Below are 14,307 nucleotides of genomic sequence, written 5' to 3' on the forward strand. Positions count from 1 at the left end.
CCAGGACAAAACCAGACCAAACCAGCCTAAACCATACCAAACCATACCAAACCAGACTAAACCAGACCAAACCATACCAAACCAGACTCAACCAGACTAAATCAGACCAAACAAGATTAAACCAGACCAAACCAGACCCAACCAGACTAAACCAGACTAAACCAGACTCAACCAGACCAAATGATACCAAACCAGACCAAACCAGCCTAAACCAGACCAAACCATACCAAACCAGAATAAACCAGACTCAACCAGACCAAACCAGGACTAAACCAGACCAAACCATACCAAACCAGCCTAAATCAGACCAAACCATACCAGACCAGACCAAACCAGACTCAACCAGACTAAACCAGACCCAACCAGACTCAACCAGACTAAACCAGACTCAACCAGACCCAACCAGACTCAACCAGACCAGACTAAACCAGACTCAACCAGACCAAACCAGGACTAAACCAGACCAAACCATACCAAACCAGTCTAAACCACACCAAACCAGACCAGACTAAACCAGACCAAACCAGACTCAACCAGACTAAACCAGACCAAACCAGACTAAACCAGACTCAACCAGACCAAACCAGACTAAACCAGACTAAACCAGGACTAAACCAGGTCTAAACCAGACTAAACCAGGACTAAACCAGACTAAACCAGGTCTAACTTGTGTCCTCTTCAGGGAGGCTCTGCTGAAGATGAGGGAGTTGTATGAGAGAAGTCCTCACATGGGAGAACCTGCCAGTGTGGAGCCTCGACTGCAGGAGGTTCACCTGAGCCTGCAGCGCCTGGAGGACGAGCTGCACAACAACCAGGTCATGTGATGTCATGGTGATGTCATCATTATGTCATGATGACATCATCATGATGTCATGGTGATGTCATAGTGATGTCATGATGATGTCATGGTGAGGTGATGTCATGATGATGCCATGATGATGTCATGATGTCATGATGATGTCATGGTGATGTCATAGTGATGTCATGATGTCATAGTAATGTCATGATGATGTCATGGTGATGTCATGATGATGTCATTGTGATGTCATGGTGATGTCATGATGTCATGATGTCATGGTAATGTAATGGTGATGTCATGATGATGTCATGGTGATGCCATGGTGATGTCATGATGTCATGGTAATGTAATGATGATGTCATGGTCATGTCATGATGATGTCATTGTGATGTCATGGTGCTGTCATGATGTCATGGTAATGTAATGGTGATGTCATGGTCATGTCATGATGATGTCATGGTCATGTCATCATGATGTCATGGTAATGTAATGGTGATGTCATGATGGTCATGATGATGTCATGGTGATGTCATGATGATGTCATGGTGATGTCATGGTGATGTCATGATGGTCATGATGATGTCATGGTGATTTCATGATGGTCATGATGATGTCATGGTGATGTCATGGTGATGTCATGATGGTCATGATGATGTCATGGTGATGTCATGGTGATGTCATGATGGTCATGATGATGCCATGGTGATGTCATGATGATGTCATGGTGATGTCATGATGGTCATGATGATGCCATGGTGATGTCATGATGATGTCATGGTGATGTCATCATGATGTCATGGTGATTTCATGATGATGTCAGTGATGTCATGGTGATGTCATGGTAATGTAATGGTGATGTCATGATGGTCATGATGATGTCATGGTGATGTCATGGTGATGTCATGATGGTCATGGTGATGTCATGATGATGTCATGGTGATTTCATGGTGATGTCATGATGATGTCATAGTGATGTCATGATCAAATCAAATCAAATCAATTTATTTTTGTAAGGCCCAAAATCACAACAACAGTTGCCTCTGAGGGCCACAGGGAGAAATGAATCAACAATGTCTGTGGTGGCGAGGGACGATGTCCCAGGGTCCTCTGTCCTTAGACTCTCCTTCTCGGCCAGGAAAAACTACAAAAAAACCTCTTTGGGAAAAAAGCGTAGAAACCTGGAGGAGTTCCAGTGAAGGAGAGATCCGACTCTCACAGGGTGATGATGTCATGGTGATGTCATGATGATGTCATGGTTATGTCATGGTGAGGTGATGTCATGATGATGCCATGATGATGTCATGATGATGTCATGGTGATGTCATGGTTATGTCATCATGGTCCTGATGATGTCATGGTGAGGTGATGTCATGATTATGTCATGGTTATGTCATGATGATGTCATGATGTCATGGTAATGTAATGGTGATGTCATGATGATGCCATGATGATGTCATGGTGATGTCATGGTGATGTCATGATGATGTCATGAACATGTCATGGTGATGTCATTATGGTCATGATGATGTCATGGTGATGTCATGGTGATGTCATGATGGTCATGATGATGTCATGGTGATGTCATGATGGTCATGATGATGTCAGGGTGATGTCATGGTGATGTCATGATGATGTCATGAACATGTCATGGTGATGTCATTATGGTCATGATGATGTCATGGTGATGTCATGGTGATGTCATGATGGTCATGATGATGTCATGGTGATGTCATGATGGTCATGATGATGTCATGGTAATGTCATGATGATGTCATGGTGATGTCATGGTGATGTCATGATGGTCATGATGATGCCATGGTGATGTCATGATGATGTCATGGTGATGTCATCATGATGTCATGGTGATGTCATGATGATGTCATAGTGATGTCATGGTGATGTCATGGTAATGTAATGGTGATGTCATGATGGTCATGATGATGTCATGGTGATGTCATGGTGATGTCATGATGGTCATGGTGATGTCATGGTGATTTCATGGTGATGTCATGATGATGTCATAGTGATGTCATGATGATGTCATGGTAATGTAATGGTGATGTCATGATGGTCATGATGATGTCATGGTGATGTCATGATGGTCATGGTGATGTCATGATGATGTCATGATGGTCATGAGGATGTCATGGTGATGTCATGGTGATGTCATGGTCATGTCATGATGATGTCATGGTGATGTCATGGTGATGTCATCATGATGTCATAGTGATGTCATGATGATGTCATGATGTCATGGTAATGTAATGGTGATGTCATGATGGTCATGATGATGTCATGGTGATGTCATGATGGTCTTGATGATGTCATGGTGATGTCATGATGATGACATGGTAATGTCATGGTAATGTCATGATGGTCATGATGATGTCATGGTAATGTAATGGTGATGTCATGATGGTCATGATGATGTCACGATGATGTCATGGTGATGTCATGATGGTCATTATGATGCCATGGTGATGTCATGATGATGTCATGGTGATGCCATGGTGATGTCATGATGTCATGGTATCGAATGGTGATGTCATGATGGTCATGATGATGTCATGGTGATGTGATGGTGATGTCATGATGGTCATGATGATGTCATGGTGATGTCATGATGATGTCATAGTGAGGTCATGATGATGTCATGATGTCATGGTAATGTAATGGTGATGTCATGATGGTCATGATGATGTCATGGTGATGTCATAATGGTCATGATGATGTCATGGTGATGTCATGATGATTTCATGGTGATGACATGGTAATGTCATGGTGATGTCATGGTTATGTCATCATGGTCCTGATGATGTCATGGTGATGTCATGGTGATGTCATGATGATGTCATGGTGATGTCATGGTGATGTCATGATGATGTCATGATGATGCCATGATGATGTCATGGTGATGTCATGGTGATGTCATGATGATGTCATGGTGATGTCATGGTGATGTCATGATGATGTCATGGTGATGTCATGGTGATGTGATGTCATGATGATGCCATAATGATGTCATGGTGATGTCATGATGTCATGGTATCGAATGGTGATGTCATGATGGTCATGGTGATGTTATGATGATGTCATGGTGATGTCATAGTGATGTCATGATGATGTCATGGTGATTTCATGGTGATGTCATAGTGATGTCATGATGATGTCATGATGATGTCATGATGATGTCATTATGGTCATGATGATGTCATGGTGATGTCATGATGATGTCATGGTTATGTCATGGTGAGGTGATGTCATGATGATGCCATGATGATGTCATGATGATGTCATGATGATGTCATGGTGATGTCATTATGGTCATGATGATGTCATGGTGATGTCATGGTGATGTCATGGTTATGTCATCATGGTCCTGATGATGTCATGGTGATGTCATGATGATGTCATGGTGATGTCATTATGGTCATGATGATGTCATGATGATGTCATGGTTATGTCATCATGGTCCTGATGATGTCATGGTGAGGTGATGTCATGATGATGTCATGGTGATGTCATGATGATGTCATGGTGATGCCATGATGATGTCATGGTGATGTCATGATGATGTCATGGTGATGTCATGATGATGTCATGATGATTTCATGGTGATGTCATGATGATGCCATGGTGATGTCATGATGATGCCATGATGATGCCATGGTGATGTCATTATGGTCATGATGATGTCATGGTGATGTCATGGTTATGTCATCATGGTCCTGATGATGTCATGGTGAGGTGATGTCATGATGATGTCATGGTGATGCCATGGTGATGTCATGGTGATGTCATGATGATGTCATGGTGATGTCATGATGATGCCATGATGATGCCATGGTGATGTCATCATGGTCCTGATGATGTCATGGTGAGGTGATGTCATGATGATGTCATGGTGATGCCATGGTGATGTCATGGTGATGTCATGATGATGTCATGGTGATGTCATGATGATGTCATGATGATGCCATGGTGATGTCATGATGATGTCATGATGATGCCATGGTGATGTCATGATGATGTCATGGTGATGTCATGGTGATGTCATGATGATGTCATGATGATGTCATGGTGATGTCATGGTGATGTCATGATGATGTCATGATGATGCCATGGTGATGTCATGATGATGTCATGATGATGCCATGGTGATGTCATGGTGATGTCATGGTGATGTCATGATGATGTCATGATGATGCCATGGTGATGTCATGATGATGTCATGATGATGCCATGGTGATGTCATGATGATGTCATGATGATGCCATGGTGATGTCATGATGATGTCATGGTGATGTCATGGTGATGTCATGATGATGTCATGATGATGCCATGGTGATGTCATGATGATGCCATGATGCTGTCAGGAATAAAGTCTGGCGGTAATGCAACACTCGGATGCCAACCGCCATAAAACAACAACAACAACAACATGATGCTGTCATGGTGATGTCATGGTGATGTCATGATTATGTCATGGTTATGTCATGATGATGTCATCTTATTTTAATGTCATAAATCAAAGAATCATCATCGTCCCTAAAACAAGTTTATGATATAGTCTGGCGGTAATGCAACACTTGGATGCCAACCGCCATAAAACAACAACAACAACAACAACAGATGTATTAATACTTACACTCATTAAGTCATTTATAATTAACACTAATATTAAGATAAGATATTCCTTTATTGTCCCACGTGGGGAAATTTCATTGTTGCAACGCAGGTAGATCCAGAGAAAAAGAACAGATCACTTATAGGAAGTTTAAAAACACTTTCAGTAGAAGATCTCATATAAACAAAAACTCCCATTTCACAACAAGGGGAAATAATAAAGCTACAAATACATAAATACCATTACATTGCACCATTACTGTCCTCTGTCCTCCACATCATCGTCTGTGATGAGTCCCATGATGGCAGAGTGGTCAGAGAACTTCTGCAGGACACAGTGTCCATGTCTGAGGTCTGCAATGTAGAGGGTGAAGAGAAAGGGCGCGAGGACGGTGCCCTGGGGCCCCCACACTGCAGGTCCCCACACTGCAGGTCCCTCACACTGCAGGTCCCCACATTGCAGGTCCCCCACACTGCAGGTCCCTCACACTGCAGGTCCCCACACTGCAGGTCCCCACACTGCAGGTCCCTCACATTGCAGGTCCTCACACTGCAGGTCCCCACACTGCAGGTCCCCACACTGCAGGTCCCTCACACTGCAGGTCCCCACACTGCAGGTCCCTCACACTGCAGGTCCCCACACTGCAGGTCCTCCACACTGCAGGTCCTCCACACTGCAGGTCCCCACACTGCAGGTCCCCCACACTGCAGGTCCCCACACTGCAGGTCCCCCACACTGCAGGTCCTCCACACTGCAGGTCCCTCACACTGCAGGTCCTCCACACTGCAGGTCCTCCACACTGCAGGTCCTCCACACTGCAGGTCCCCACACTGCAGGTCCCCCACACTGCAGGTCCCCACACTGCAGGTCCCCACACTGCAGGTCCCCCACACTGCAGGTCCTCCACACTGCAGGTCCCTCACACTGCAGGTCCTCCACACTGCAGGTCCTCCACACTGCAGGTCCTCCACACTGCAGGTCCCCACACTGCAGGTCCCCCACACTGCAGGTCCCCACACTGCAGGTCCCCACACTGCAGGTCCTCCACACTGCAGCTCGTTTAATATTCATCATATCTACATCGATATGATGAATATTGTCCTGGAGAGATGGAATCTCTCCAGGACAGTTCTGATCCGACACATTGATAAAAACCCTAGGGTCCAGGTGTTAGCATTAGCATTAGCATAATTAGGACACATATAAACACTTCAGACCCGGTCTAACCCTGGACCCGGTCTAACCCTGGACCCGGTCTAACCCTGGACCCGGTCTAACTCTGGACCCGGTCTAACCCTGGACCCGGTCTAACCCTGGACCCGGTCTAACCCTGGACCCGGTCTAACTCTGGACCCGGTCTGGACCCGGTCTAACCCTGGACCCGGTCTAACCCTGGTCTGTTTCAGGTCTGGCTGTCAGAGACTGAGAGTCGACTGAACTCGACGCGGCGTCAGAGCTGTGGCCTCGCTCCAGAACCCAAGAGGAGCCCGGCCTCAAGAGAGAGGTACAGGATCATAACCAGACTAACCTGAGGTACAGGATCATAACCAGACTAACCTGAGGTACAGGATCATAACCAGACTAACCTGAAGTACAGGATCATAACCAGACTAACCTGAGGTACAGGATCATAACCAGACTAACCTGAGGTACAGGATCATAACCAGACTAACCTGAGGTACAGGATCATAACCAGACTAACCTGAGGTACAGGATCATAACCAGACTAACCTGAGGTACAGGATCATAACCAGACTAACCTGAGGTACAGGATCATAACCAGACTAACCTGAAGTACAGGATCATAACCAGACTAACCTGAGGTACAGGATCATAACCAGACTAACCTGAGGTACAGGATCATAACCAGACTAACCTGAGGTACAGGATCATAACCAGACTAACCTGAGGTACAGGATCATAACCAGACTAACCCTGAGTAGTGCAATCAAAGTAATAATTTAACACCATCTGATTGGCCGCTTCAATCCCCTCCCTGATTGGTCGTCGTAAACCCTTGTCTCCTCTGATTGGTGCAGCCCTGACGGCAGTTACACGGAGGACCAGGGGGCGGAGCTTCAGTTTAAATCTCGGAGTTCAGAGTTCGACGATGACTTTGACGACGAGCCTCTGCCGAGCATCGGAACCTGCAAGAGCCTGTACCCTTTCCAAGGTACTACAAGTACAAGTACAAGTACAAGTACTGCACTACTGCACTACTGCAAGAGCCTGTACCCTTTCCAAGGTACTACAAGTACAAGTACAAGTACAAGTACAAGTACTGCACTACTGCACTACTGCAAGAGCCTGTACCCTTTCCAAGGTACTACAAGTACAAGTACAAGTACTGCACTACTGCACTACTGCAAGAGCCTGTACCCTTTCCAAGGTACTACAAGTACAAGTACAAGTACAAGTACAAGTACTGCACTACTGCACTACTGCAAGAGCCTGTACCCTTTCCAAGGTACTACAAGTACAAGTACAAGTACAAGTACTGCACTACTGCACTACTGCAAGAGCCTGTACCCTTTCCAAGGTACTACAAGTACAAGTACAAGTACAAGTACTGCACTACTGCACTACTGCAAGAGCCTGTACCCTTTCCAAGGTACTACAAGTACAAGTACAAGTACAAGTACTGCACTACTGCACTACTGCAAGAGCCTGTACCCTTTCCAAGGTACTACAAGTACAAGTACAAGTACTGCACTACTGCACTACTGCAAGAGCCTGTACCCTTTCCAAGGTACTACAAGTACAAGTACAAGTACAAGTACAAGTACTGCACTACTGCACTACTGCACTACTGCAAGAGCATGTACCCTTTCCAAGGTACTACAAGTACAAGTACTGCAGTACTGCAGTACTGCAGTACTGCACTACAGCAAGAGCCTGTACCCTTTCCAAGGTACTACAAGTACAAGTACAAGTACTGCAGTACTGCACTACAGCAAGAGCCTGTACCCTTTCCAAAGTACTACAAGTACAAGTACTGCAGTACTGCAAGAGTTTGTACCCTTTCCACAAGTACTGCAGCATTAGCATTAGCATTAGCATTAGCAGACAACATCATGGGTGAGCCTCACACTGAGCTGGAGAAGATGACGTGTCCCTCTGTTTATTACATATAAAACACTGATATTCTCTGTACTTCCATATTCTGGATAATATATGAAATGTATAAGATATGAAATGATTCATTATAAACCACTTGAGAAAAACAGTACTTGTGCCTCGTGACAGGGGGCGCTGCTGAGCCTGTGGATCCTCTTCTTTCTTCAACTCCTTTATTTCTTATTTACAATTTTCCGACTTCAAAATGTAAAGATAAATCCAGAAACTTATATTTAGTTCAGCTTGAAATCGGCTCAATTGGAATTAACTTTGATATAAAATATGTGTCACGTGTTTAAATGATGTTTAAAGAGCCTCACCTCACAAGTCACATGACCAGGGCGGAGTTTGGATCTTACAAAGTACAAGTACTAGTACAAGTACTAGTACTAGTACAAGTACTGCGAAGTTTATCAGCGAGTTCAGCCGAGCTGAATCACACTCATACTTCTGTGTACTTATATACTTGAGTACTTGTGTGTATTTATATACTTGAGTACTTGTGTGTACTTATATACTTGATTACTTCTGTGTACTATATACTTGAGTACTTGTGTGTACTTATATACTTGAGTACTTCTGTGTACTTATATACTTGATTACTTCTGTGTACTTATATACTTGAGTACTTATGTGTACTATATACTTGAGTACTTGTGTGTACTATGTACTTGAGTACTGGTGTCTACTCATACTTGTGTGTACTTATATACTCGAGTACTTGTACTTGCAGGTCAGACTGAGGGCACGTTGTCCATGCGTGAGGGGGAACTACTTTCTGTGGTGGAGGAGGACAAAGGCGACGGCTGGACCCGAGTGCGCCGCAGCCTGGAGGAGGAAGGATACGTGCCCACGTCCTACATCAACGTGTTTCTGGACGCCAGCGGCGCAGGTCAGACATGGAGGGCGGGGCTCGGTCGGGCTGGGGGCGGGGCTCAGTCACTCTGAGGGCGGGGCTCAGTCACTCTGAGGGCGGGGCTCTGTCACCCTGAGGGCGGGGCTCAGTCGGGCTGGGGGCGGGGCTCAGTCGGGCTGGGGGCGGGGCTCAGTCGGGCTGGGGGCGGGGCTCAGTCGTGCTGGAGGCGGGGCTCAGTCGAGCTGGAGGCGGGGCTCAGTCGGGCTGGGGGCGGGGCTCAGTCGAGCTGGAGGCGGGGCTCAGTCGGGCTGGGGGCGGGGCTCAGTCAGGCTGGAGGCGGGGCTGGGGGCGGGGCTCAGTCGGGCTGGGGGCGGGGCTCAGTCAGGCTGGAGGCGGGGCTCAGTCGGGCTGGGGGCGGGGCTCAGTCGGGCTGGAGGCGGGGCTGGGGGCGGGGCTCAGTCGGGCTGGTGGCGGGGCTCAGTCGGGCTGGGGGCGGGGCTCAGTCGGGCTGGGGGCGGGGCTCAGTCGGGCTGGGGGCGGGGCTCAGTCAGGCTGGAGGCGGGGCTCAGTCGGGCTGGGGGCGGGGCTCAGTCGGGCTGGGGGCGGGGCTCAGTCAGGCTGGAGGCGGGGCTGGGGGCGGGGCTCAGTCAGGCTGGAGGCGGGGCTGGGGGCGGGGCTCAGTGTACAGATGAAATCTATTTACTTGGATCTATGTTTTACTTGCATTTATGACTTGACTTTTGTTTGTCTGTTTGTTTACTCTGATTGGTCGTCAGGTTTTGTTCAGAGTCGTTTGGTGTGAAGACTCCGCCCACCGCTGGTCTGGACCAATCAGAGCGCACTCATGGCTGCAGAGGAAGATGTGGGCGTTACCGCGTTTGTACTGACCAATCAGAGCCTTCTTTTGTCTGTACATAAACCAACGGCTGCCTGGCCCCACCCCCGTGTGGCCCCACCCCCGTGTGGCCCCACCCCCGTGTGGCCCCACCCCCGTGTGGCCCCACCCCCGTGTGGCCCAACCCCCCACGCTACATTGGCTGTTTTTTATTTAAGGGCGACCACTTCCTGTAAAGTTTGAAAATAAAAGCCTCTGCCTCAAACTCTCTGCTCCTCTGGGTTTTTAAAGTCTAAGTCTGGAGACGTTTCACCCGCCGTCTCGGGACAGCAGAAGATATTAGAGGTATTAGAGGTATTAGAGATATTAGAGATATTAGAGATATTAGAGGGTGCACGGTGGCAAAGGCGGTTAGCGCTCTTGCCTCCCAAGAAGGAGATCATGGGTTCGATGGAGTCTGCATGTTCTCCCCGTGTTACCGTGGGTTCTCTCCGGGTTCTCTGGCTCCTCCCACCGTCCAAACACATGTATGTGTTAGGCAAAAACTGGTGACTCTAAATTGGCCCTAGTGAATGAATGTGAGAGTGAACTGTCTGTAATGTCTATGTCTCTGTGTTAAACCTGCGACAAGTTGGCCACTGTCCAGGGTGCACCCCGCCTAAGGCCCGAAGTCACTGGGATAGGCTCCAGTCACCCGCAACCCCGAAAGGGAACAAGCGGTAGAAAATGGATGGATGGATGGATAGAGGTATTAGAGATATTAGAGATATTAGAGGTATTAGAGATATTAGAGATATTAGAGGTATTAGAGATATTAGAGATATTAGAGGTATTAGAGACATTAACGGTATTAGAGGTATTAGAGATATTAGAGGTATTAGAGGTATTAGAGGTATTAGAGGTATTAGAGATATTAGAGGTATTAGAGATATTAGAGGTATTAGAGATATTAGAGGTATTAGAGGTATTAAAGATATTAGAGGTATTAGAGATATTAGAGGTATTAGAGATATTAAAGATATTAGAGATATTAGAGATATTAGAGGTATTAGAGGTATTAGAGATATTAGAGATATTAGAGATATTAGAGGTATTAGAGATATTAGAGGTATTAGAGGTATTAAAGATATTAGAGGTATTAGAGATATTAGAGATATTAGAGGTATTAGAGATATTAGAGGTATTAGAGATATTAGAGATATTAGAGATATTAGAGGTATTAGAGATATTAGAGGTATTAGAGGTATTAAAGATATTAGAGGTATTAGAGATATTAGAGATATTAGAGATATTAGAGGTATTAGAGATATTAGAGATATTAGAGATATTAGAGGTATTAGAGATATTAGAGGTATTAGAGATATTAGAGATATTAGAGATATTAGAGGTATTAGAGATATTAAAGATATTAGAGGTATTAGAGATATTAGAGATATTAGAGGTATTAGAGGTATTAGAGATATTAGAGATATTAGAGGTATTAGAGATATTAGAGATATTAGAGGTATTAGAGATATTAAAGATATTAGAGGTATTAGAGGTATTAGAGATATTAGAGGTATTAGAGGTATTAGAGATATTAGAGGTATTAGAGGTATTAGAGGTATTAGAGGTATTAGAGATATTAGAGATATTAGAGATATTAGAGATATTAGAGATATTAGAGATATTAGAGGTATTAGAGATATTAGAGGTATTAAAGATATTAGAGGTATTAGAGATATTAGAGGTATTAGAGATATTAGAGATATTAGAGATATTAGAGGTATTAGAGATATTAGAGATATTAGAGGTATTAGAGACATTAAAGGTATTAGAGGTATTAGAGATATTAGAGGTATTAGAGATATTAGAGATATTAGAGGTATTAGAGATATTAGAGGTATTAGAGGTATTAGAGGTATTAGAGATATTAGAGGTATTAGAGGTATTAAAGATATTAGAGGTATTAGAGGTATTAGAGATATTAGAGATATTAGAGGTATTAGAGGTATTAAAGATATTAGAGGTATTAGAGGTATTAGAGATATTAGAGGTATTAGAGGTATTAGAGATATTAGAGGTATTAGAGATATTAGAGATATTAGAGGTATTAGAGGTATTAGAGGTATTAGAGGTATTAGAGATATTAGAGATATTAGAGGTATTAGAGGTATTAGAGGTATTAGAGGTATTAGAGATATTAGAGGTATTAGAGGTATTAGAGGTATTAGAGATATTAGAGGTATTAGAGATATTAGAGATATTAGAGATATTAGAGGTATTAGAGGTATTAAAGATATTAGAGGTATTAGAGGTATTAGAGATATTAGAGATATTAGAGGTATTAGAGATATTAGAGATATTAGAGGTATTAGAGGTATTAGAGATATTAGAGGTATTAGAGATATTAGAGATATTAGAGATATTAGAGGTATTAGAGGTATTAGAGATATTAGAGATATTAGAGGTATTAGAGGTATTAGAGATATTAGAGATATTAGAGATATTAGAGATATTAGAGGTATTAGAGATATTAGAGGTATTAGAGGTATTAGAGATATTAGAGATATTAGAGATATTAGAGATATTAGAGGTATTACTGTTGTCCTCTGGAGGAAGCTGTTGTCCGCTTGTTTCAGTGATACTAGGGTCACTCTCGACCGCCTGTTTACATATGTCAATGAGAACATGTGACTCAGAACTGCTTTGATCTGGATGAAATGTCATGAATAAACATAACTGTGATGTTTATCTTCCATAAACAAGAAGAAGATCATCAGCGTCACTTCCAGGACCAGAGCTTCTTCATTCTGAGGATTTCCTGGTTTTGAATCTGTTGTGTCGGGATGACACAGAATGCTGTATGTCTGCCCTACTCCCCGACCTTAGGTCACCTGCATAAAACAATATAGAAATATAGCAGCTCAATTCAAACGTCTCTATCGTGTCGTCAGTACAATTATTTTCAATTAAATTATGAATGTAACTATTTACAGTGATCCCTCGTTTATCGTGAGGGTCACGTTCCAAAAAGAACCCGCGGGAGTCGAAATCCGCGAAGTAGAAACCTTTATTTTTTTACAGTTCTTATACAATGAAATACTCCATAAAACATTGAACAAAACCTTTTTACAGCCCAAGCATTTGTTTAACAAATACAAGTACTGTATAAACGTTTGTACTGAACTCTCACCGCTCTCATCGACCTCTCACACTTCAATTTGTGGTTTTACGTCCGTGTTCATATGAATCCATAACAGAGACTGTTCAGCCAATCAGAATGCAGAACACAATGCATGATGCAAATCCATGAAGCAGCGAGAGCGTGAAAATATACACATATATATATATATATATATATATATATATATATATATATATATATATATATATATATATATATATATATATATATATATATATATATATATACATATATGTTATAGTGAGTATCAGTGTATTTTCCTTTTCTAAAATAAAAGAATTGGCGCGTCAGCGCCCCCAAATGTACCAAAAATGCATTGAGAGATAGGAAATGACCCAAAAAAAATCTGATCGTAGAATCATGAAATTTGGCGCAGAGATAGATGGTGACAAGAGAAGTAAAAAATATTATTACGGCAACGCCGTCCGCCCAACTAAATGTCGGCCATATTGCTTTAAAAATGGCTAAACATGACTTCGGAGTTTTTCCAAATGTCGTACTTTTATGAACTCCTCTCAGGGCGTTGGCCCTAAAAAGCTGAAATTGTGTGAAAATGCTACTGAGGAGTGGGACATCAAAAGTTATTCAAATGACATTGACCCTGTCACGGTCTCTGTGCGGCGAAGCCACAAACTGTAGCTAGAATTTCAGAAATTTCCCAAATTTAACATTTCTGTCGTTTACACAGATAAAGTCCGAATTGCGTCAAATTAGAATCAGTTGTTAAACTCTTTGCCCTAAACCTACTTGAAGTGAAATAAATTCATTTGGAGCCACAGCGCCCCCTGCAGATTTTACATGGAGGTTAAATGTTTAGTACCACATAGAGATCATCGTTACACAATGACAAACACAACTAAACAAAGATGAAGAATAAGTCTGGACT

General features: G+C 43.4%; 1 protein-coding gene across 1 annotated transcript in view; it reads left to right on the forward strand.

The window, feature by feature from the left end:
- LOC140347039 (formin-binding protein 1-like) overlaps window positions 1-10,501 on the forward strand; it is a 48,071-nt gene extending 37,570 nt beyond the window's left edge. Inside the window, exons 14-18 of the mRNA XM_072433355.1 lie at window positions 683-815; window positions 6,833-6,930; window positions 7,466-7,599; window positions 9,277-9,435; window positions 10,176-10,501. Of these exons, the coding sequence (XP_072289456.1) occupies window positions 683-815; window positions 6,833-6,930; window positions 7,466-7,599; window positions 9,277-9,435; window positions 10,176-10,201 (550 nt within the window). The 3' untranslated portion in view covers window positions 10,202-10,501. The remainder of the gene's footprint in view (window positions 1-682; window positions 816-6,832; window positions 6,931-7,465; window positions 7,600-9,276; window positions 9,436-10,175) is intronic.
- The last annotated feature ends 3,806 nt before the right edge of the window (window positions 10,502-14,307 follow it).

Source organism: Eucyclogobius newberryi, unplaced genomic scaffold (assembly GCF_026437365.1).
Source record: "Eucyclogobius newberryi isolate DKJ021-1_F unplaced genomic scaffold, fEucNew1.0.hap1 SCAF_6, whole genome shotgun sequence".
Taxonomy (NCBI): Eukaryota; Metazoa; Chordata; class Actinopteri; order Gobiiformes; family Gobiidae; genus Eucyclogobius; species Eucyclogobius newberryi.